Source organism: Pleurodeles waltl, chromosome 2_2 (genome assembly GCF_031143425.1).
Source record: "Pleurodeles waltl isolate 20211129_DDA chromosome 2_2, aPleWal1.hap1.20221129, whole genome shotgun sequence".
Classification (NCBI taxonomy): Eukaryota; Metazoa; Chordata; class Amphibia; order Caudata; family Salamandridae; genus Pleurodeles; species Pleurodeles waltl.
In genome coordinates, this window is record NC_090439.1 from 1,129,864,686 (window position 1) to 1,129,891,423 (window position 26,738).

Genomic DNA, 26,738 nt, shown 5'->3' on the forward strand with positions numbered 1-26,738 from the left:
ATACACAGTTGTTGCCCATGTAAGTTTAATTTGGTTGCTTAAAAAATAATCTGGAAACCTCCTTCTCCTCAGCAATCCTTAGCAAAAAATATATCTTACTCCAGTTGGTTTCCTCCTATAATTTCATGGCCACCTTCTTCAATCTTCCCCTTATCTCCCTTAATTCTTTCTCCTCTCTCCGCTTTTATTACACCTCTGGACCTTTCAGTTACACAAAAACACATCACAAACTACTCCTCACCCTCTGAACACAGCCTCCCAACAGATACACCTTCTCATAACTCATCTCCCTTCCACATAGCCATCCACCCATATCCATTTCAGGCAACAACAAAGCTACCAAACATTTACCCCCAACACATAAGAAATCTCCTTCCACTTCTTTTTAAACTGAAGCCCAATCTCCAGTCAACAATACCACCCACCCACACCCACTGACATCTATTGGTATTGTTAGAACCTATTTGACCGTCTCCTTACAGGACAATTGCTCAATAGCATCTCAAACCATCAACTACTCCCTCAAACCAATTGCCTACTCCCTTACCTGTTATAACACCCAGAGGCTAAACAAGAATAAATGCAAGGCCAACACCAGTCACAGCTTTCAGATCTCTCTTGTTGTGGAGTCCTTCCATGCTGGCTACTCTTTTTATGTTGATGCTCACTTCCTTCCTTCATTGAATTTTTCAGGGGGGCGCCAGTGGCTTGGCTTGAAGATACCATGAGGAACCTGGGCCTTGAGGTGTACACGCAGACCTTCTCCCGCACGCTGCCGTTTCCAGATGAAGCCACAGAGAGATTTGTAGGTATTGGGAGAGATTCAGGTGCAGGATTCATTATTTCCCTGGAACATTGTGTTCGGTGGCATGTGTAGCTGCAGCTACACATGCTGTGCATAGTCCGCCGTCTGGTGTTGGGTCGGAGTGTTACAAGTTGTTTTTCTTCGAAGAAGTCTTTTCGAGTCACGAGACCGAGGGACTCCTCCTCCTTTGTTTCAATTGCGCATGGGCGTCGACTCCATCTTAGATTGTTTTTTTTCCGCCATCGGGTTCGGACGTGTTCCTTTTCGCTCCGGGTTTCGGGACGGAAAGATAGTCAGAACTTCGGAAAACTACGTCGGTATTGTTTCGTTCGGTATCGGGTTAGATAGAATCGACACCGAATCGTGAAGAGCTCCGGTAGCCCTTCGGGGTAACTTCGACCCCCCCCTTCGGGGCCTGGTCGGCCCGACCGCGTGTAACATCGACACCGATGGAACGGACCCCGTTCCGATTCTGTCCTAAATGCCACAGTAAATATCCATATACAGACCAACATTTGGTCTGTAACTTGTGCCTGTCGCCCGAGCACAAGGAAGAAACGTGTGAGGCCTGTCGTGCGTTTCGGTCCCGAAAGACGCTCCGTGACCGAAGAGCCAGAAGGTTGCAAATGGCGTCCACGCCGACAAGACAACGAGGGTTCGAGGAACAAGGAGAAGAAGAGGAAGCCTTCTCCATCCATGAATCGGACTCGGAGGAGTTCGACGTCGAAGAAACCGTGAGTAAGACGTCGAAACAAGCACCACACGGGAAAACAGAAAAGGCCCATGGGACGCCACTGCCAACAGGCCATGGCTCAACCCATAAAATAGGTGACCGTCCATCGGCACCGAAAAAGGGCGAACTGGTGCCGAGATCGTCCGACTCGGGTCGAGACACAGGCACGCAGCAATCTCGGGACCGAGAAAGTGCTGCCGAAAAGGGTCGACGCCGAGACAGCGGAACCGAAGCTGCTCGACGCAGAGACAGCGGCACCGAGGATGATCGACGCCGAGAAAGCTCGACTATAAAAAATAGAAAATTCTCCTCGGAGCCGAAAACAAGCAAAGACACCGTATCGGTGCCAAAACGCCCAGCAACCGAACCCACTGCCAGCTCGTATTCAGAGGAACAATCACTGTCCTCTCAAATGCGCAAACACAGATTTGAAGAAGAGTTACAAACCACTGACGTAGACCACACCCAGAAGCGGATCTTTGTACAGAGTGGGACAGGGAAGATCAGCACTCTTCCCCCAATCAGGAGGAAAAGGAGACTCGAGTTCCAAACTCAAGAACAAACACCACAAGCAAAAGTGGTGAAGAAAGTAACTCCACCACCCTCTCCTCCACCTGTAACTCATACATCACCGGCACAGACTCCGTCACATTCACCAGCTCATACCACCATGAGCCAAGATGACCAGGACGCTTGGGACCTATATGACGCCCCAGTATCAGACAATAGTCCCGAGTCGTACCCTACCAAGCCCTCACCACCTGAGGACAGCACAGCGTATGCACAGGTGGTAGCTAGGGCAGCAGAGTTCCATAACGTGTCGTTACACTCAGAACCTGTCGAGGATGACTTCCTTTTCAACACCCTCTCCTCCACCCATAGCACCTATCAAAGCCTGCCTATGCTCCCGGGAATGCTAAGGCACGCAAAACAGATCTTTAAAGAACCTGTCAAAAGCAGAGCAATAACTCCACGGGTGGAGAAAAAATATAAAGCACCACCCACGGACCCTGCTTTTATCACATCACAACTGCCACCAGATTCAGTTGTAGTAGGGGCAGCTCGCAAGAGAGCCAACTCGCACACATCAGGCGACGCCCCACCTCCGGACAAAGAGAGCCGCAAGTTCGACGCAGCTGGAAAAAGGGTTGCTGTACAAGCTGCAAACCAGTGGCGCATCGCGAACTCTCAGGCGCTCCTAGCGCGATATGACAGAGCCCATTGGGATGAGATGCAGCATCTCATCGAGCATCTACCCAAAAAATTACAGAAACGGGCAAAACAAGTGATTGAGGAGGGACAAAATATCTCTAATAACCAAATACGCTCCTCTATGGATGCAGCGGATACAGCTGCAAGAACAATAAATACCGCGGTAACCATAAGAAGGCACGCATGGTTGCGCACATCCGGGTTTAAACCCGAGATACAACAGGCAGTGCTCAATATGCCGTTCAACGAACAACAATTGTTTGGACCCGAAGTGGACACGGCAATTGAGAAATTGAAAAAGGACACTGACACAGCCAAGGCCATGGGCGCACTCTATTCCCCGCAGGGCAGAGGCACTTTTGGCACATTTCGCAGACCAACCTTCAGAGGGGGGTTTCGGGGTCAAGCCACACAAGCCAGCCCCTCACAATCAACACCGTCTACCTACCAGGGACAGTACCAACGGGGAGGCTTTCGGGGCCAGTACAGAGGGGGACAATTCCCTAGAAACCGGGGAAAATTTCAAGGTCCCAAAACCCCTACAACCAAACAGTGACTCACAAGTCCCTCAACCCCTTCACACAACACCAGTGGGGGGAAGACTAAGCCAATTTTACAAATCTTGGGAGGAGATAACAACAGACACTTGGGTCTTAGCAATTATCCAACATGGTTATTGCATAGAATTTCTCCAAATCCCTCCAAATGTCCCACCAAAAACACAAAATATGTCAAAACAGCATTTAGACCTTCTGGAATTAGAAGTTAAGGCATTACTGCAAAAGGACGCAATAGAATTTGTACCACGTACACAAAGGAACACAGGAGTTTACTCACTGTACTTTCTAATACCAAAAAAAGACAAAACACTGAGACTAATCTTAGATCTCAGAACACTAAACATCTACATCAAATCGGAACACTTTCACATGGTCACGCTACAAGACGTATTACCGCTGCTAAAACAACAAGACTATATGACAACCTTAGATCTAAAGGACGCGTATTTCCACATACCGATACATCCCTCGCACAGGAAATACCTAAGGTTCGTATTCAAGGGAATACATTACCAATTAAAAGTGTTGCCGTTCGGTATAACGACCGCACCAAGAGTATTTACAAAATGCCTAGCAGTAGTAGCTGCACATATCAGAAGGCAGCAAATACACGTGTTCCCCTACCTAGACGATTGGCTAATCAAGACCAACTCCCTAACAAAGTGTTCACACCACACAGAGTATGTCATACAAACCCTCTACAAACTCGGTTTCTCCATCAACTATGCAAAATCACACATTCTGCCGTGCAAAACACAGCAATACTTAGGAGCGACAATCAACACAACAAAGGGGATAGCCACTCCAAGTCCACAAAGAGTTCAACATTTTTACAAGGTTATACAAGCCATGTATCCGACACAAAAAATACATGCAAAGATGGTATTAAAACTCCTAGGCATGATGTCTTCATGCATAGCCATTGTCCCAAATGCAAGACTGCACATGAGGCCCTTACAACAGTGCCTAGCATCGCAATGGTCACAGGCACAGGGTCACCTTCTAGATCTGGTGTTGATAGACCGCCAAACATACATCTCGCTTCTATGGTGGAACAGTATAAATTTAAACAAAGGGCGGCCTTTCCAAGACCCAGTGCCACAATACGTGATATCAACAGATGCTTCCATGACAGGGTGGGGAGCACACCTCAATCAACACAGCATCCAAGGACAATGGGACGTACATCAAACGAAGTTGCATATAAATCACCTCGAATTGTTAGCAGTATTCCTAGCGTTGAAAGCATTTCAACCCATCATAACCCACAAATACATTCTTGTCAAAACAGACAACATGACAACAATGTATTATCTAAACAAACAGGGGGGCACACACTCGACACAGCTGTGCCTCCTGGCACAAAAGATATGGCAATGGGCAATTCACAACCACATTCGCCTGATAGCACAGTTTATTCCAGGGATCCAGAATCAACTAGCAGACAACCTCTCTCGAGATCACCAACAAGTCCACGAATGGGAGATTCACCCCCAAATTCTAAACACTTACTTCCACATTTGGGGAACACCTCAAATAGACCTATTTGCAACAAAGGAGAACGCAAAATGCCAAAACTTCGCATCCAGGTACCCACACAGGCAGTCTCAAGGCAATGCTCTATGGATGAATTGGTCAGGGATATTTGCATACGCTTTTCCCCCTCTCCCTCTCCTTCCATATCTAGTAAACAAATTGAGTCAAAACAAACTCAAACTCATACTAATAGCACCAACATGGGCAAGACAACCCTGGTACACAACACTACTAGACCTGTCAGTAGTACCCCATGTCAAGCTAACCAACAGGCCAGATCTGCTAACACAACACAAACAACAGATCAGGCATCCAAACCCAGCATCGCTGAATCTAGCAATCTGGCTCCTGAAATCCTAGAATTCGGACATTTAAACCTCACCCAAGAATGTATGGAGGTCATAAAACAGGCTAGAAGGCCATCCACTAGACACTGCTATGCAAGTAAATGGAAAAGATTTGTTTGCTACTGCCATAGTAATCAAGTTCAACCATTACATGCATCTCCAAAGGATGTAGTAGGATACTTACTACATTTGCAGAAATCAAATCTGGCCTTCTCTTCCATAAAGATACACCTCGCAGCAATTTCTGCATACCTGCAGATTACCCATTCAACTTCACTATTTAGGATACCTGTCATTAAAGCGTTTATGGAAGGCCTAAAAAGAATTATACCACCAAGAACACCGCCTGTTCCTTCATGGAACCTCAACATCGTCTTAACTAGACTCATGGGTCCACCTTTCGAACCCATGCATTCTTGCGAAATGCAATTCTTAACGTGGAAGGTTGCATTTCTCATTGCCATTACATCTCTAAGAAGAGTAAGCGAAATTCAAGCGTTTAGTATACAGGAACCTTTTATTCAAATACACAAAAAAAAGGTAGTTCTAAGAACCAATCCTACATTTTTACCAAAAGTTATTTCACCGTTCCACTTAAATCAAACAGTAGAACTACCAGTGTTCTTTCCACAGCCAGATTCAGTAGCTGAAAGGGCACTACATACATTAGACATCAGAAGAGCACTAATGTACTACATTGACAGAACAAAACTAATTAGGAAAACAAAACAACTGTTTATTGCATTTCAAAAACCTCATACAGGAAACCCAATATCAAAACCGGGTATAGCCAGATGGATAGTTAAGTGTATCCAAACCTGCTATCTTAAAGCAAAAAGAGAGCTGCCCATTACACCAAAGGCACACTCAACCAGAAAGAAAGGCGCTACCATGGCCTTTCTAGGAAACATCCCAATGAACGAAATATGTAAGGCAGCCACATGGTCTACGCCTCACACATTTACTAAGCACTACTGTGTAGACGTGCTGACTGCATAACAAGCAACAGTAGGTCAAGCCGTACTAAGAACATTATTTCAAACTACTTCCACTCCTACAGGCTGAGCCACCGCTTTTGGGGAGATAACTGCTTACTAGTCTATGCACAGTATGTGTATCTGCAGCTACACATGCCATTGAACGGAAAATGTCACTTACCCAGTGTACATCTGTTCGTGGCATTAGTCGCTGCAGATTCACATGTGCCCTCCCGCCTCCCCGGGAGCCTGTAGCCGTTTGGAAGTAACCTTCAACATTTGTACATTTGTAAATATATTACTTAAACTTTATTTTGTACATACTTATTCATTCCATTGCATGGGCACTATTACTAACATACACAACTCCTACCTCACCCTCTGCGGGGAAAACAATCTAAGATGGAGTCGACGCCCATGCGCAATGGAAACAAAGGAGGAGGAGTCCCTCGGTCTCGTGACTCGAAAAGACTTCTTCGAAGAAAAACAACTTGTAACACTCCGACCCAACACCAGACGGCGGACTATGCACAGCATGTGAATCTGCAGCGACTAATGCCACGAACAGATGTACACTGGGTAAGTGACATTTTCATTCCATAATATCCAAAATGACTAGTGCAGATACTCAGAGAAAGACTAAAACGAGTATAGAGAGTGGGTCGTAAGGAGGGAACCCCATGGAAGAAGCGTAACTCGTGCTCCAAAGTGATGTTTGCAAGTTGTTAGAGTTGTGAGATGAGGGTTTGGGAATGGTCCTGAAAAGCAAAGTGAAGGGATTCTGAGGCAGAATCGAGGCAGCCAAAATTCTGCTAAAACCTGCCCAGAGCATTAGATGAATATTAAACTGAAGTTTTCCAGAACATCAAAGCCAGAAGAAAGCAAGCCACAGGCATACCTGTTTGTCTCTGATTTCATGCTGTCCCTAATTACCATGACTCAGAACATGTTACCTTACCAGTGTTGTAATAAATGGCTTCTTAATATTGCTCCTCGCCTCATTCAGAAATGCGGTTACAAGTTCTTTGCATAATGATTTGAGGTCTGGACCAGTATTAGATGAATGTAAGCACATAAAACTGAATCATACTTCATGAATATTAAGTAAAGTTGGTTCACCTTATTTAGTAAAGCAGACATTTATACCCTGCATTCCTGATATGCCATGCAGCCTTTTTGGCTCGAACAGCAGCATTCTGCTCGGGTTTCACAGATCTTGCCACATTACTTCTTACACAGATATCCCCCAGTTAATACAATATGGCAGTCTCACAGGCTGTATTACTATACTGTCCTTAGGATGTACAGGTATTCCATTCATAATAATGTCAGCAGTGCAATAGGCCAAGATATTCTTCTAGTTACTCTGTAACATGTCTCTTCTCCCCTTAATGCAGCTCGTAAAGGGAACTAATGTTTACGGGATCCTGCGTGCTCCAAGAGCGGCGAGCACAGAGTCACTGGTGCTAAGTGTGCCAATCAGTGAAGGAGCCCGCAACAACCAGGCGCTGGGTCTGATGCTCGCGTTAGCATCCTACTTCCGAGGTAACTGAACTCTGTTAACCCACTAGTTGCACAATAAATAAAGGCTCAGACCTTATGCAGTAGAACTATTCTTAAGGAACACTGATCATACCAGATTATAGCTTAGACTGCTCCCCCAGCTAACACAAGCCATGCAGGCTCACACCTGCAGAGCCAACCTCTGCGTTACAGATCTTGGAGGCTCACACCTTACACAGCACTATGTAACATGCGCTTCACAGGCTCAAATCTTAGACTGCGGAGATATACCCAGACAAGACTGACTATACAGGCTCACATCTTAGAATGCTGAATTCTCTCCTGGTTGCACCAGTCTTTCATGCACATAACTGTAGTGATACCCATTGAGTAAGAGAGGTCTTAAACGATCACATCTCAGACTTCAGAAACATAATTCGTACAGGTTGACATGGCAGACAGCAGAGGAATCTTGCAGGTTGTGTCGATCTTACATTCTTTGCAGGTGGAGCTACCTTACGCAGATCTTACAAGTTCACATGAGCATCCTAGGCAAACAAGGGTGGTGACTTGTGGCATCAGTGAGCAATTTAACCCCGAGTACAGAGTCCCTGGTGGAAATATATTTTAAAAGCCCATTGTCAGTAGTAAATCTAGCTAACAACCTATTGCCTGAAGTAATGGCCTTTAACTATTTTATATTTTGGCAATTCAAAATTGCTGGATTTTGTAAATTCTTTTAAAATCTGCCCAGCTCAGATGCGTTGTAAAGAAATTATTTCCTCAAATTTTTGGGAGGATTGTGTTTCATGGACTGCCACCACCAGTGTTCCTGTGAACTGGTCGTTTAAACGATGACCAATTACATCCTGACTGAGAAAAACCTGGCTTTCTTAAAGCATTGATATGACTGTGCATTCAGTTGACTGTCAAAACCTGTCGATTCTGCGAATCACTGTTCTGCCATCAGAAGTGTCTGATGGCAGAATCGAGTACCCACTGCATGCCCACATTGCACGTCAGGAAAATACCCCTTGCTTTGGAAGATTCAAATTACAGTGCACTTTGTGGAGATGCGATGTGTCAGTGCTTCCTCCTCTGTGTTGAATGCTTCAGTGTTGGCTAGGTTAGCACATTATAAGTGGTACAAGTTAGTAAATCCAGGGAGGGATTCTTAGCTGCCAATTTCTTGTTGTTATATCTCCTATTTAATCGTTTTACAGCCAATAAAATGCCCTTTACATTGTTGTATTGTAGGTCAGATTTACTGGGCCAAAGACATCATCTTTTTAGTGAATGAACATGATCTGATTGGCATGGAGGCCTGGCTGGAAGCGTACCATGATGTCAATATCACAGGTAACACCATATCTGTAAACCTGCTAAGAGCGAATACGATTATGTGCTCATTTTTATCAGTGGCCTTCCCCAGCCCACTCTAGGTATATTTCCCTCTGCATGCATGCACGTCCTAACGCTTCTAAAACTCAACACTCGCTTATTACCCCTGCAACACACTGGACCACCCTGTAATTCAGGTAATTTGCTTTTAGTGTTCCTCCTCTGAAAGGTACGGTTGTAAGTCTTTTCCATAATCAATTTTCCAAAAGTCTTAGAAATTCACCCTTTTCTCATAGACTGTTAATGTCTATCACAGTATTTAGTATTTATTTATGAAGATTTGTCAAGAACATACCCTGCTCCTGGTGACATCAGAGTGATGCACAGCACAGCATCAAGCAAGGACTATATTTAGTGGCCAGAGTGGCAAGGGCACGATAACCGAGCATTAGATGATGGCTAGGGTGTTAGATGTGAGGTAATGTAGGGTGACGCTTTGGCAAGGGCATGGTAACTGAGCATTAGATGATGGCTAGGGTGTTAGATGAGAGGTAATGTAGGGTGACGCTTTGGCAAGGGCATGGTAACCGAGCATTAGATGATGGCTAGGGTGTTAGATGTGAGGTAATGTAGGGTGACGCTTTGGCAAGGGCATGGTAACTGAGCATTAGATGATGGCTAGGGTGTTAGATGAGAGGTAATGTAGGGTGGCGCTTTGGCAAGGGCATCGTAACTGAGCATTAGATGATGGCTGGGGTGTTAGATGAGAGGTAATGTAGGGTGGCACTTTGGCAAGGGCATGGTAACCGAGCATTAGATGATGGCTAGGGTGTTAGATGAGAGGTAATGTAGGGTGGCGCTTTGGCAAGGGCATGGTAACTGAGCATTAGATGATGGCTGGGGTGTTAGATGAGAGGTAATGTAGGGTGGCACTTTGGCAAGGGCATGGTAACCGAGCATTAGATGATGGCTAGGGTGTTAGATGTGAGGTAATGTAGGGTGACGCTTTGGCAAGGGCATGGTAACTGAGCATTAGATGATGGCTAGGGTGTTAGATGTGAGGTAATGTGGGGTGACGCTTTAGCTACGGCATGGTAACCGAGCATCAGATGATGGCTATGGTGTTAGACGTGAGGTAATGTTGGGTGGCACTTTGGCAAGGGCATGGTAACCGAGCATCAGATGATGGCTAGGGTGTTAGATGTGAGGTAATGTAGGGTGGCGCTTTGGCTAGGGCATGGTAACCAAGCATTAGATGATGGCTAGGGTGTTAGATGTGAGGTAATGTAGGGTTATGCTTTGGCAAGGGCCTGGTAACCGAGCATTAGATGATGGCTAGGGTGTTAGATGAGAGGTAATGTAGGGTGACGCTTTGGCAAGGGCATGGTAACTGAGCATTAGATGATGGCTAGGGTGTTAGATGAGAGGTAATACAGTGTGACGCTTTGGCTAGGGCATGGTAACCAAGCATTAGATGATGGCTAGGGTGTTAGATGTGAGGTAATGTAGGGTGGCGCTTTGGCTAGGGCATGGTAACCAAGCATCAGATGATGGCTAGGGTGTTAGACGTGAGGTAATGTAGGGTGATGCTTTGGCTAGGGCATGGTAACTGAGCATTAGATGATGGCTAGGGTGTTAGATGAGAGGTAATACAGTGTGACGCTTTGGCTAGGGCATGGTAACCAAGCATTAGATGATGGCTAGGGTGTTAGATGTGAGGTAATGTAGGGTGGCGCTTTGGCTAGGGCATGGTAACCAAGCATCAGATGATGGCTAGGGTGTTAGACGTGAGGTAATGTAGGGTGATGCTTTGGCAAGGGCATGGTAACTGAGCATTAGATGATGGCTAGGGTGTTAGATGAGAGGTAATACAGTGTGACGCTTTGGCTAGGGCATGGTAACCAAGCATTAGATGATGGCTAGGGTGTTAGATGTGAGGTAATGTAGGGTGGCGCTTTGGCTAGGGCATGGTAACCAAGCATCAGATGATGGCTAGGGTGTTAGACGTGAGGTAATGTAGGGTTATGCTTTGGCAAGGGCATGGTAACCGAGCATTAGATGATGGCTAGGGTGTTAGATGTGAGGTAATGTAGGGTGGCGCTTTGGCAAGGGCATGGTAACAGAGCATTAGATGATGGCTAGGGTGTTAGATGAGAGGTATTGTAGGGTGACGCTTTGGCAAGGGCATGGTAACCGAGCATTAGATGCTGGCTAGGGTGTTAGATGAGAGGTAATGTAGGGTGGTGCTTTGGCAAGGGCATGGTAACAACATTAGATGATGGCTAGGGTTTTAGATGAGAGGTAATGTGGGGTGACGCTTTGTCTAGGGCATGGTAACCGAGCATTAGATGATGGCTAGGGTGTTAGATGAGAGGTATTGTAGGGTGACGCTTTGGCAAGAGCACGATAACCGAGCATTAGATGATGGCTAGGGTGTTAGATGTGAGGTAATGTAGGGTGACGCTTTGGCAAGGGCATGGTAAGTGAGCATTAGATGATGGCTAGGGTGTTAGATGTGAGGTAATGTAGGGTGGCGCTTTGGCAAGGGCATGGTAACCGAGCATTAGATGATGGCTAGGGTGTTAGATGTGAGGTAATGTAGGGTGGCGCTTTGGCAAGGGCATGGTAACCGAGCATTAGATGATGGCTAGGGTGTTAGATGTGAGGTAATGTAGGGTGGCGCTTTGGCAAGGGCATGGTAACCGAACATTAGATGATTGCTAGGGTGTTAGATGTGAGGTAATGTAGGGTGACGCTTTGGCTAGGGCATGGTAACCGAGCATTAGATGATGGCTGGGGTGTTAGATGAGAGGTAATGTAGGGTGACGCTTTGGCTAGGGCATGGTAACTGAGCATTAGATGATGGCTGGGGTGTTAGATGAGAGGTAATGTAGGGTGACGCTTTGGCAAGGGCATGGTAAGTGAGCATTAGATGATGGCTAGGGTGTTAGATGTGAGGTAATGTAGGGTGGCGCTTTGGCAAGGGCATGGTAACCGAGCATTAGATGATGGCTAGGGTGTTAGATGTGAGGTAATGTAGGGTGGCGCTTTGGCAAGGGCATGGTAACCGAGCATTAGATGATGGCTAGGGTGTTAGATGTGAGGTAATGTAGGGTGGCGCTTTGGCAAGGGCATGGTAACTGAACATTAGATGATTGCTAGGGTGTTAGATGTGAGGTAATGTAGGGTGACGCTTTGGCTAGGGCATGGTAACTGAGCATTAGATGATGGCTGGGGTGTTAGATGAGAGGTAATGTAGGGTGGCACTTTGGCAAGGGCATGGTAACTGAACATTAGATGATCGCTGGGGTGTTGGATGTGAGGTAATGTAGGGTGGCATTTTGGCAAGGGCCTGGTAACCGAGCATTAGATGCTGGCTGGGGTGTTAGATGTGAGGTAATGTAGGGTGATGCTTTGGCAAGGGCATGGTAACCAAGCATTAGATGATGGCTAGGGTGTTAGAGGTAATGTAGGGTGGCGCTTTGGCAAGGGCATGGTAACCGAGCATTAGATGCTGGCTAGGGTGTTAGATGTGAGGTAATGTAGGGTGACGCTTTGGCTAGGGCATGGTAACCAAGCATTAGATGATGGCTAGGGTGTTAGATGTGAGGTAATGTAGGGTGACGCTTTGGCAAGGGCCTGGTAACCGAGCATTAGATGATGGCTGGGGTGTTAGATGAGAGGTAATGTAGGGTGATGCTTTGGCAAGGGCATGGTAACTGAGCATTAGATGATGGCTAGGGTGTTAGATGAGAGGTAATGTAGGGTGGCGCTTTGGCAAGGGCATGGTAACCGAGCATTAGATGATGGCTAGTGTGTTAGATGTGAGGTAATGTAGGGTGACGCTTTGGCAAGGGCATGGTAACTGAACATTAGATGATGGCTAGGGTGTTAGATGAGAGGTAATGTAGGGTGGCGCTTTGGCAAGGGCATGGTAACCGAGCATTAGATGATGGCTAGGGTGTTAGATGAGAGGTAATACAGTGTGACGCTTTGGCAAGGGCATGGTAACCGAGCATTAGATGATGGCTAGGGTGTTAGAGGTAATGTAGGGTGACGCTTTGGCAAGGGCATGGTAAGTGAGCATTAGATGATGGCTAGGGTGTTAGATGTGAGGTAATGTAGGGTGGTGCTTTGGCAAGGGCATGGTAACCGAGCATTAGATGATGGCTAGGGTGTTAGAGGTAATGTAGGGTGACGCTTTGGCAAGGGCATGGTAAGTGAGCATTAGATGATGGCTAGGGTGTTAGATGTGAGGTAATGTAGGGTGGCGCTTTGGCAAGGGCATGGTAACCGAGCATTAGATGATGGCTAGGGTGTTAGAGGTAATGTAGGGTGACGCTTTGGCAAGGGCATGGTAAGTGAGCATTAGATGATGGCTAGGGTGTTAGATGTGAGGTAATGTAGGGTGGCGCTTTGGCTAGGGCATGGTAACCAAGCATTAGATGATGGCTAGGGTGTTAGATGTGAGGTAATGTAGGGTGACGCTTTGGCAAGGGCCTGGTAACCGAGCATTAGATGCTGGCTGGGGTGTTAGATGTGAGGTAATGTAGGGTGATGCTTTGGCAAGGGCATGGTAACCGAGCATTAGATGCTGGCTAGGGTGTTAGATGAGAGGTAATGTAGGGTGGCGCTTTGGCAAGGGCATGGTAACCGAGCATTAGATGATGGCTAGGGTGTTAGATGTGAGGTAATGTAGGGTGGCGCTTTGGCAAGGGCATGGTAACCGAGCATTAGATGATGGCTAGGGTGTTAGATGAGAGGTAATGTAGGGTGGCGCTTTGGCAAGGGCATGGTAACCGAGCATTAGATGATGGCTAGGGTGTTAGATGTGAGGTAATGTAGGGTGGCGCTTTGGCAAGGGCATGGTAACCGAGCATTAGATGATGGCTAGGGTGTTAGATGAGAGGTAATGTAGGGTGATGCTTTGGCAAGGGCATGGTAACTGAGCATTAGATGATGGCTAGGGTGTTAGATGAGAGGTAATGTAGGGTGATGCTTTGGCTAGGGCATGGTAACCGAGCATTAGATGCTGGCTAGGGTGTTAGATTTGAGGTAATGTAGGGTGACGCTTTGGCAAGGGCATGGTAACTGAGCATTAGATGATGGCTAGGGTGTTAGATGAGAGGTAATGTAGGGTGACGCTTTGGCAAGGGCATGGTAACCGAGCATTAGATGATGGCTAGGGTGTTAGATGTGAGGTAATGTAGGGTGACGCTTTGGCAAGGGCATGGTAACTGAGCATTAGATGATGGCTAGGGTGTTAGATGAGAGGTAATGTAGGGTGGCGCTTTGGCAAGGGCATGGTAACTGAGCATTAGATGATGGCTAGGGTGTTAGATGTGAGGTAATGTAGGGTGATGCTTTGGCTAGGGCATGGTAAGTGAGCATTAGATGCTGCCTGAGTTGCAAAATCAGGCTGGATGTGAGGTAACGTAGGGATGCCCTTTAGTCAAGTGAAAGGTGTATGAATAATGCTGTAGTAAGGAGTGAGGGTCATATGTCACAGTTAGTACTTCTCAAGCAGGAGTTTTTGGAACCATGCTAGAAGACCAACAAAGGGATCGGTTTGAGGACTTTTAGGCACCATGCTTAAAGTTTCCGGTTTGTAGAGTATGCAGTATCAACATTCCGATGAGCTGAAAGATCTAACACAAAAAAGTTGAAGGGAGGAGTGCTTGCAGATAGTCTAACCACTGACAGTCGCATAGGGTAGCATTCCAACCCATCGTTTTTTTGTTCAGATTGCATAGATTTGATGCCAACGGTGCATGCAACGAGTTCAGATTTTGCTTAATTGAAATGTACTCCTAGGGCTGACTACGTCGGTGATGATGGGTCGTGCTGGTGCGATTCAAGCAGCTGTCTCGCTGGAGATGAGCAGCGACGTGATCACCAGCTTCGACCTCGCCGTGGAAGGACTCAATGGGCAGCTGCCCAACCTGGATCTGGTGAATCTCTTCAACGCGTTCTGCCAGAAGAACAGTCTCCTGTGCACGATCCAAGGAAAGGTGAGGACCAGTCATTTGTATGGTATATCTATATTATATTATTGTATTTATGTAGCACCTTATGCCCAATTTATGATATTGTGTGCAGTGAAATGCAGGCAAAAAGTAGAAAGGCAGAGCACCAGTGAGCCACATGGCAGCAGCCCAGCTACCATAACATGCCCAGTACTGAGGCTTTTGTTTGAAAACGTCAGTGCTAGCCTCTGAGAAGCCCTCAATTCCCCTGAATCACATTTTACTTTATATAAAAATGCTAATCCACGTTTTACCATGTGTAGCCATCATACTCCAAAAGGAAAGTGTCAGTGTAGATTGGCATGGGTGTGTTGTGGGACTACAATGTCAGACTGATTAAAAATTAATTTAAACAAATAAACGGTGTCTGGTAATAGGTATTGTGCCTCATCATGTACATCAGAGATTGGTCCCTTTATTGGCAGGTGTGTCCCAAGGGCCTTTTCACAGTACTAGAAAGCTCTTCCCTGAGATTAGTTTCCTTGACTTCCTCCCCTGGACCCCCAGACTGCATGTAAAATGTGTTTGCCATTGGATCCTTTTGAAGGAGGATTTAAAAAGCTGGAACCGAAGGCAGCATACAGAGAACGGTTGCAGTTACGAAGGAAGAAAGAGTCTCCTCAGTCCTTTACTATCCAGGAGATGATTGAGGGCTGGTTTGTCAATCATGGACTAGGGGCCTGTTCGCCGCTCTCGTAGAATGTTGAGTGTAGGAAAGTACCATCTTGCCTGGCATGTTACCCCCATATTTCACTGTATATATGTTGTTTTAGTGTATGTGTCACTGGGACCCTGCCAGGCAGGGCCCCAGTGCTTATAAGTATGTGCCCTGTATGTGTTCCCTGTGTTATGACTAACTGTCTCACTGAGGCTCTGCTAACCAGAACCTCAGTGGTTATGCTCTCTCTGCTTTCCAAATTGTCACTAACAGGCTAGTGACCAATTTCACCAATTCACATTGGCATACTGGTACACCCATATAATTCCCTAGTATATGGTACTGAGGTACCCAGGGTATTGGGGTTCCAGGAGATCCTTATGGGCTGCAGCATTTCTTTTGCCACCCATAGGGAGATCTGACAATTCTTACGCAGGCCTGCCAGTGCAGCCTGAGTGAAATAACGTCCACGTTATTTCACAGCCATTTACCACTGCACTTAAGTAACTTATAAGTCACCTATATGTCTAACCTTCACCTGGTGAAGGTTGGGTGCAAAGTTACTTAGTGTGTGGGCACCCTGGCACTAGCCAAGGTGCCCCCACATCGTTCAGGGCAAATTCCCCGGACTTTGTGAGTGCGGGGAGACAATTACACGCGTGCACTATACATAGGTCACTACCTATGTATAGCGTCACAATGGTAACTCCGAACATGGCCATGTAACATGTCTAAGATCATGGAATTGTCACCCCAATGCCATTCTGGCATCGGGGAGACAATTCCATGATCCCCTGGGTCTCTAGCACAGAACCCGGGTACTGCCAAACTGCCTTTCCGGGGTCTCCACTGCAGCTGCTGCCAACCCCTCAGACAGGTTTCTGCCCTCCTGGGGTCCAGGCAGCCCTGGCCCAGGAAGGCAGAACAAAGGATTTCCTCTGAGAGAGGGTGTAACAACCTCTCCCTTTGGAAATAGGTGTGATGGCTGGGGAGGAGTAGCCTCCCCCAGCCTCTGGAAATGCTTTGATGGGCACAGATGCTGCCCATTTCTGCATAAGCCAGTCTACACCGGTTCAGGGATCCCCCATCCCTTCTCTGGCGCGAAACTGGACAAAGGAAAGGGGAGTGACTACTCCCCTGACCTGCACCTCCCAGGGTAGGTGCCCAGAGCTCCTCCAGTGTGCCCCAGACCTCTGCCATCTTGGATTCAGAGGTGTTGCTGGCACACTGGACTGCTCTGAGTGGCCAGTGCCAGCAGGTGACGTCAGAGACTCCTTCTGATAGGCTCTTACCTCTCTTAGTAGCCAGTCCTCCTTCCTAGGTAACCAAACCTCCTTTTCTGGGTATTTAGGGTCTCTGCTTTGGGAAATTCTTTAGATAACGAATGAAAGAGCTCACCAGAGTTCCTCTGCATCTCCCTCTTCACCTTCTGCCAAAGGATTGACCGCTGACTGCTCAGGATGCCTGCAAAACCGCAACAAAGTAGCCAATCGACTACTAGCAACCTTGTATCGCTTCATCCTGCCGGCTTTCTCGACTGTTTCCAGGTGGTGCATGCTCTGGGGGTAGCCTGCCTCCTTCTTGCACCAGGAGCTCTGAAGAAATCTCCCGTGGGTCGACGGAATCTTCCCCCTGCAACCGCAGGCAACAAAAGAGTGCATCACCGGTCCTCTGGGTCCCCTCTCAGCACGGCGAGCGTGGTCCCTGGAACTCAGCAACTCTGTCCAAGTGATTCCCACAGTCCAGTGACTCTTCAGTCCAAGTTTGGTTAAGGTAAGTCCTTGCCTCCTCACGCTAAACTGCATTGCTGGGTACCGCGTGATTTGCAGCTGCTCTGGCTCCTGTGCACACTTCCAGGATTTCCTTCGTGCACAGCCAAGCCTGGGTCCCCGACACTCTAACCTGCAGTGCACAACCTTCTGAGTTGTCCTCCTCCGTCGTGGGACTCCCTTTTGTGACTTCGCGTGGACTCCGGTTCACTCATCTTCCAAGTGCCTGTTCCGGTACTTCTGCGGGTGCTGCCTGCTTCTGTGAGGGCTCCCTGACTTGCTGGGCGCCCCCTCTGTCTCCTCATCCAAGTGGCGACATCCTGGTCCCTCCTGGGCCACAGCAGCATCCAAAAACCCTAACCGCGACCCTTGCAGCTAGCAAGGCTTGTTTGCGGTCTTTCTGCGTGGGAACACCTCTGCAAGCTTCTTCACGACGTGGGACGTCCATCCTCCAAAGGGGAAGTTCCTAGTCCTCTTCGTTCTTGCAAAACACCAAGCTTCTTCCATCCGGTGGCAGCTTCCTTGCACCCTCAGCTGGCATTTCCTGGGCTCCTGCCCACTTTCGACACTGTCGCGACTCTTGGACTTGGTCCCCTTGTCTTACAGGTACTCAGGTCCGGAAATCCACTGTTGTTGCATTGCTGGTGTTAGTTTTCCTTGCCGAATCCCCCTATCACGACTTCTGTGCTCTCTGGGGGTTGTAGGTGCACTTTACAACTACCTTACAGGGTCTTGGGGTGGGCTATTTTTCTAACCCTCACTATTTTCCTACAGTCCCAGCGACCCTCTACAAGCTCACATAGGTTTGGGGTCCATTTGTGGTTCGCATTCCACTTTTGGAGTATATGGTTTGTGTTGCCGCTATACCTATGTGCTCCTATTGCAATCTATTGTAATTTTACACTGCTTGCATTACTTCCTTTTGCTATTACTTGCATAATTTTGGTTATGGTACATATATCTTGTGTATATTTCTCATCCTCATACTGAGGGTACTCACTGAGATACTTTTGACATATTGTCATAAAAATAAAGTACCTTTATTTTTAGTATATCTGTGTATTGTGTTTTCTTATGATATTGTGCATATGACACCATTGGTATAGTAGGAGCTTTACATGTCTCCTAGTTCAGCCTAAGTTGCTTTGCCATAGCTATCTTCTATCAGCCTAAGCTGCTAGAAACACCTCTTCTACACTAATAAGGGATAACTGGACCTGGCACAAGGTGTAAGTACCTCTGGTACCCACTACAAACCAGGCCAGCCTCCTACATTGAGGGGCTCTGTTCTGCTCAGTTTACGCAGACTTTAAAATCTTGGTACACCCGTATGGGCATTGTGTGCTAGATCTGATTCAATAAATAGGTTGCAGTACACCCTGAGAAGTCACTCCCTTGCTCACAAAAACATCTGTTTTGTTCTTTTTCATTCTTAGAGTTCTGATACATTCCCGGTCTCGCACATTGCGGGCCTCTGAATAAACCTCTCTGTATTCTCCCCGCCTCCTTTTGCAGTTGCAGCGGAGTGACTGGGACAGTCTGCCCGCTTACATGCATAGCCTGCAGACCATGATGCTGATGGTGCTGAAGCAGGGGTCGGGGAGGCCCCAGGGAGACCATGGCCTCTTCCTGCGCTACCACATCGAGGCCATCACAGTGCGTGGAATAAACAGCTTCCGACAGTACAAGTACGACATGAGCACCATCGGCAAGTGAGTGAAAAACCAGCTACGGGATAGTTTCATTCTTTTTGTTATCTGTAGCGCAAGTTCTGTGAACATAGGCGTTGCATGGTGTGTCACTGGTTTGTCGCATCTTGCTCACGATTGATTTAGACCATTTGACATAGTTTGGATTTGTGCTTCCAAGACTGTGTCATGTTTTTTGGACACAGGCTGGGAAGCTAAACATGCATGTTCGATGGCATATGTTGCTGCAGATACACATGTTTGGCACAGTCCGCTGCCTGGTGTTGGGCTCGGAGTATTACAAGTTGTTTTTCTTCGAAGAAGTCTTTTTGGTCACGGGACCGAAGGACTCCTCCCTCCTCGGCTCCATTGCGCATGGGCGTCGACTCCATCTTAGATTGTTTTTTTTCCGCTGTCGGGTTCGGACGTATTCCTTTTCGCTCCGTGTTTCGGTTCGGAAAGTTAGTCAGAATCTCGGAAGAAAGCGTCGGTATTGTTCCGTTCGGTATCGGGATAGTTAGGTACATCGACACCGATCATCGGAAGACTTTGGGGTAGTTTCGATCCCCCATCGGGGCCTGGTCGGCCCGACCGCGTGCGACATCGAAGCCGATGGAACGGACCCCGTTTCGTTTCTGCCCAAACTGTCACAGTAAGTATCCTTATACAGATCAGCACTTGGTCTGTAACTTGTGCTTGTCCCCCGAGCACAAGGAGGATACCTGTGAAGCCTGTCGAGCCTTCCGGTCCAGAAAAACACTCCGGGACCGAAGAGCCAGGCGTCAACAAATGGCGTCCACGTCGACAAAACAACGTTTCGACGAGGAAGAGGAAACATTCTCGGTTCCGGAATCAGAATCCGGAGACTCCGACGTCGAACAACAGCAACAAACTGTGAGTAAGACGTCGAAAAGTAAATCCATCGACAAACCGAAAGCCCAGGGGACGCCACTGCCAACAGGCCATGGCTCGACCCATAAAACAGGCGACCCGTCGAAGGCTCCGAAAAAGGGCACGCCCATAGCGAAGACACCCGACTCCGGTCGAGGGACCGCCATGGAGCAACCTCGGAGCCGAGAAAGCGGCTCCGAGAGACAAAAACAAGATACCGGCACCGAAAAACATCGGCACCGAGAATCCATGCCGAAAGGAACAAAAATTCTGTCGGTGCCGAAACCGAAAAAAGATTCTCTCTCGGCGCCGAAAAATACCACACCTTCATCCTACTCAGAGGAACAAGGAATAAGTGGCCAAATGCACAGATTTGGACAAGAGCTCCAAAGTGTAGAATCGGACTACACACAAAAGAGACTGTACATCCAGCACGACACAGGGAAGATATCAACCCTTCCCCCAATCATGAGGAAAAGAAGGATCGGACTTCCAAAGGATGACGCACAACCACAAGCCAAAGTGGTTAAAAAAGTCACGCCTCCGCCCTCTCCACCACAGGCATCGCCGGCACAAACACCGCCACAAATGCACTCACCAGCGCAAACTACCATAAGTCATGACGATCAGGATCAAGACGCTTGGGACCTGTATGACACCCCAGTGCCGGACAATGATCCCGAGTCATACCCCACAAAGCCGTCACCGCCAGAGGACAGTACCTCATACTCGCAACTGGTGGCTAGGGCAGCAGAATTCCACAATGTACAACTGCATTCCGATCCTATAGAGGATGATTTTTTATTTAACACCCTCTCGGCTACACACAGCCAATATCAATGTCTCCCAATGCTACCAGGGATGTTACGGCACGCAAAACAAATTTTTGAAGAGCCCGTAAAATCAAGAGCCATCACCCCAAGGGTGGATAAGAAATACAAACCACCACCCACAGACCCAGTGTTTATTACTTCGCAGTTACCACCTGACTCCGTGGTAGTAGGGGCAGCTCGCAAGAGAGCAAATTCACATACATCTGGCGATGCCCCACCTCCGGACAAAGAAAGCCGAAAATTTGATGCGGCAGGGAAAAGAGTAGCTTCACAGGCAGCCAACCAGTGGCGCATCGCAAATTCACAAGCGCTGCTGGCCAGATATGACCGCGCACACTGGGACGAGATGCAACTTCTCGTAGACCATCTTCCCCAGGAATACCAAAAAAGGGCGCAGCAAATAGTGGAAGAGGGACAAACGATCTCAAACAATCAAATCCGCTCTTCACTAGACGCAGCTGATACTGCAGCAAGAACAGTCAACACTGCTGTTAACATAAGGAGACACGCTTGGCTACGCACTTCAGGCTTCAAACCTGAAATCCAGCAGGCTGTCCTTAATATGCCCTTCAACGAGAAACAACTTTTTGGCTCTGAAGTGGATACAGCCATTGAAAAACTTAAAAAGGACACAGACACGGCCAAGGCCATGGGCGTACTCTACTCCCCGCAGAGCAGAGGCTCTTTCAGAAAAACTCCATTTAGAGGGGGGTTTCGTGGCCAACCCACAGACACCACCAGCCAACAAACAAGAACCACACCATATCAGGGTTCCTTCCAAAGGGGAGGTTTCAGGGGATATCGGGGGGGTCAATTCCCAAGGAGTAGGGGAAGATTCCAGACTCCAAAAACACCTCCACCTAAACAGTGACTTTCAAGTCACGCAACCCCTTCACTCAACACCAGTGGGGGGAAGACTAAGCCAATTCTACCAATCTTGGCAACAGATTACAACAGACAATTGGGTATTAGCAATAATCCAACATGGCTATTGCATAGAATTCCACAACTTCCCACCAAACATCCCCCCCAAAACACGCAAAATGTCACCACAACATTTAGAACTTTTAGGACTAGAAGTTCAAGCACTACTGCAAAAGGATGCAATAGAGTTAGTACCAGTACAACAAAAAAACACAGGAGTTTACTCCCTGTACTTTCTAATTCCAAAAAAAGACAAAACATTAAGACCAATATTAGATCTCAGGACACTAAATACCTACATCATATCGGACCATTTTCACATGGTCACACTACAAGACATCATTCCACTGCTCAAACAGCAAGATTACATGACCACATTAGACCTAAAGGATGCGTACTTTCATATACCAATACACCCTTCTCACAGAAAGTACCTACGGTTCGTATTCAAAGGAATACATTACCAATTCAAGGTGTTGCCATTCGGAATAACAACTGCACCAAGAGTGTTCACAAAATGTCTAGCAGTAGTAGCAGCACACATCAGGAGACAACAGATACATGTGTTCCCTTACTTAGACGATTGGCTAATCAAGACCAACACAGTAAAAAAATGCGCAAACGACACCACATTTGTCATACAAACCCTTCACAAACTAGGGTTTTCCATCAACTATACAAAATCACACCTAGAACCGTGTCAAACACAACAATATCTAGGAGCAACCATCAACACATCAAAAGGAATTGCCACTCCAAGTCCACAAAGAGTGCAGGCATTCCACAAGGTAATAAGTGCTATGTTTCCAAACCAAAAGATACAAGCAAAACATGTGCTAAAACTTCTAGGCATGATGTCATCATGCATAGCCATTGTCCCAAACGCAAGACTACACATGCGACCCTTACAACAGTGTCTAGCATCACAATGGTCACAGGCACAGGGTCAACTTCAAAATCTGGTGTTGGTAGACCGCCAAACATACCTCTCGCTTCTATGGTGGAACAGCAAAAATTTAAACAAAGGGCGGACATTTCAGGACCCAGTGCCTCAATACGTTATAACTACAGATGCTTCCATGACAGGGTGGGGAGCACACCTCAATCACCACAGCATTCAAGGACAATGGGATATACACGAAACAAAATTTCATATCAATTACCTAGAACTGTTAGCAGTATTTCTAGCGTTAAAAGCCTTCCAACCCATAATAACACACAAATACATTCTTGTCAAAACAGACAACATGACAACAATGTATTATTTAAACAAACAAGGAGGAACACACTCAACACAATTGTGCCTCCTAACACAAAAAATTTGGCAGTGGGCGATTCACAACAACATTCGCCTAATAGCACAATTTATTCCAGGAATACAAAACCAACTAGCAGACAACCTTTCGCGAGACCACCAACAGGTCCACGAATGGGAAATTCACCCCCAAGTTCTGAACAAGTACTTTCAAATTTGGGGAACACCCCAGATAGATTTGTTCGCAACAAAAGAAAACTCAAAATGCCAAAACTTCGCATCCAGGTACCCACACCGCGAATCACAAGGCAATGCTCTATGGATGAGTTGGTCAGGGATATTTGCGTACGCTTTTCCCCCTCTCCCTCTCCTTCCATATCTAGTAAACAAGTTGAGTCAAAACCAACTCAAACTCATACTGATAGCACCCACATGGGCAAGACAACCTTGGTATACAACTCTACTAGACCTTTCACTAGTACCGCATGTCAAACTACCCAACAGGCCAGATCTGTTAACACAACACAAACAACAGATCAGGCATCCAAACCCAGCATCATTGAATCTGGCAATTTGGCTCCTGAAATCCTAGAATTCGGACACTTAGACCTCACACAAGAATGCATGGAGGTCATAAAACAAGCTAGAAAACCTTCCACTAGACACTGCTATGCATCTAAGTGGAAAAGATTTGTTTACTACTGCCATGCCAATCAAATACAACCATTACATGCCTCTACTAAAGACATAGTAGGATACTTACTACATTTGCAAAAAGCAAATCTCGCTTTTTCATCTATAAAAATACACCTCGCAGCAATATCTGCTTACCTACAAACTACTCATTTATCGTCTCTATTTAGAATACCAGTTATTAAAGCATTCATGGAAGGGCTAAAAATAATTATACCACCAAGAACACCACCAGTTCCTTCGTGGAATCTTAACATCGTCTTAACAAGACTCATGGGTCCACCTTTCGAACCCATGCATTCCTGTGAAATGCAATATCTAACCTGGAAGGTCGCATTTCTCATTGCAATCACATCCCTCAGAAGAGTAAGTGAAATACAGGCATTTACCATACAAGAACCATTTATTCAAATACACAACAATAAAATAGTTCTAAGAACAAATCCAAAATTTCTGCCAAAAGTAATCTCACCATTCCATTTAAATCAAACAGTAGAATTGCCAGTGTTCTTCCCACAACCAAATTCTGTGGCTGAAAGGGCACTACATACATTAGACATCAAAAGAGCACTAATGTATTACATTGACAGAACAAAGCTAATCAGGAAAACAAAACAACTGTTCATAGCTTTTCAAAAACCACACATAGGAAATCCAATCTCTAAACAAGGCATTGCTAGATGGATAGTCAGATGCATTCAAACATGCTATCTTAAAGCCAAAAGAGAATTGCCTATTACACCAAAGGCACACTCAACCAGAAAGAAAGGTGCTACAATGGCCTTTCTAGGAAACATTCCTATGAGCGAAATATGTAAGGCTGCAACCTGGTCTACGCCTCATACGTTTACTAAACACTACTGTGTAGACGTACTAAATGCACAACAAGCTACAGTGGGCCAAGCTGTACTAAGAACATTATTCCAAACTACTTCAACTCCTACAGGCTAAACCACCGCTTTTAGGGGAGGTAACTGCTTTATAGTCTATGCCAAACGTGTATCTGCAGCAACATATGCCATCGAACTGAAAATGTCACTTACCCAGTGTACATCTGTTCGTGGCATTAGTCGCTGCAGATTCACATGTACCCTCCCACCTCCCCGGGAAGCCTGTAGCCGTTTAGAAGTAGATCATAAATCTTAAACATCTGAACATTTGTAAATAATTATTAGAAACTCTTAACGTACATACATATTCACTCCATTGCATGGGCACTATTTATACCAAACAACTCCATCCTCACCCTCTGCGGGGAAAACAATCTAAGATGGAGTCGACGCCCATGCGCGATGGAGCCGAGGAGGGAGGAGTCCTTCGGTCCCGTGACCAAAAAGACTTCTTCGAAGAAAAACAACTTGTAATACTCCGAGCCCAACACCAGGCAGCGGACTGTGCCAAACATGTGAATCTGCAGCGACTAATGCCACGAACAGATGTACACTGGGTAAGTGACATTTTCATTGTGGTGCGTCATGGATGAGTTTCTCTGCATTTACCAACGTGTATAGAGACAAATATTGGGCCATTATGCTTGTGAACATTAGAATTTTAATGGCCTTTCTGAAGAAGGGAATGGCGAGGAGGTTAGTGGAGCAGAGGCGTGAAAGGCTGATATTGCTGCTAAGGTATGGAGAGGTTAGGCCTGGTGTTCTTGATTGGTGAGATGTATTTTTTTTCTTTTTGTCCTTCGGATATTGGTAGCAAAGCTGATCATGCTTTGTATGGTTAGAATGGAAGGAGTTAGGGTTGACTAGTCAAGTGTTTGCAGTACATAGGCACTACCTTGCTTGCTGCCTTTATGAGTAAGACATTGAGCAGAGAGGGTATGAGGTGGCCTGGGCGGGGGTCAGAAATGAGACAGAGAGGATATGTAATTGGACAGTGGCCTTAAGGTCATCAGAGAAGAGTTTGACATTGGCGCTAAATCTGAGTGTTTGTTGGGTTTAGTCCTTGGTTTGTTTGGAGAGGAGCAGCAGTCATTCATAGAGAGGAGTGGGTGGAAGCCACTTTGTGATGTGTTGGAGTGAGGGATACTAGTTTTAACCTATCCTTTGGGCCTGAATGTGCACTCATAGCCTGTGTGAGTGTCTAGGAGATCATTGAAAAGTGACTGAAAGGTTGGTCTAGGATGTGTCTTGCACCTCTAGACAGTTTTTAGGGTGGCGGTGAGAAATAGGTTGCTGTTGATGACTATTGTTGTTGTGCTGACTATGAGTATGGTCTCTGTGCTGTTGATGAAGAGTGATCTGGATATCTATAACCATGATAACATCCCCCGTGTTTGGCTCCTGTGGAATCCTGTTCGCATCATGCACTAGCTCTGTTATGTTTAACTTTTATTTGTAAAATGCACTTAAAGAAAACCTCATTGTGCTAAGAACACATGCTTCCTGTACTTTGTAAACTAAAAAAGACAACCATAATTGTAGCAAAAGCAGATCTATAAAACCATGCAGAAAAATGGCAGTTCCCACCACTGAAAGTGGAGTCCATGCAAGGACAGCAAACTTCAGGTGTGAATGGATCAAGCAGTCACAGATGTAATTAAAACAACGTAGCTTTCAGCATTTTCTGAAACTTTAACAGGGTCATCTCGGCTCTCAGCCACAGATATATGGACTTCCAGAAAGAATATGTACCAGCAGAAAACGTGTGGTCACCGAACTTCACTGTGCGAGAATTTGGTACAACCAGTCTCGACTAGTGAGACCAATGTAGGGCCCATGTCTGTTTGGACCACTTAAATAGAATAACTTGGAATTTGGGAGAACCTTGATGTACTGCTTCTTGTGTTACTGGAACGCTGAATACACTCTTACACTGGCAGCCAGTGCTTCTTCCTGGTAGTAAGGCTGATATTAACATGTCTGGCTTTGCCAGAAATGAATCTGTCTGTGCAGCATTCTGTACAATCTACAGCCTGTCCAGTAGTTTGACAGGGTCTCTTAGATAAATCAAACTGCAGTATTCAAGCCTAGACTTAA

The 26,738-nt window shown here is 46.4% G+C and overlaps 1 protein-coding gene across 1 annotated transcript in view; it reads left to right on the top strand.

The window, feature by feature from the left end:
* GPAA1 (glycosylphosphatidylinositol anchor attachment 1) overlaps positions 1-26,738 on the top strand; it is a 70,846-nt gene that overhangs the window by 24,436 nt on the left and 19,672 nt on the right. The window contains exons 4-8 of the mRNA XM_069221007.1: positions 694-805; positions 7,568-7,715; positions 8,931-9,032; positions 14,829-15,025; positions 18,983-19,179. Of these exons, the coding sequence (XP_069077108.1) occupies positions 694-805; positions 7,568-7,715; positions 8,931-9,032; positions 14,829-15,025; positions 18,983-19,179 (756 nt within the window). The remainder of the gene's footprint in view (positions 1-693; positions 806-7,567; positions 7,716-8,930; positions 9,033-14,828; positions 15,026-18,982; positions 19,180-26,738) is intronic.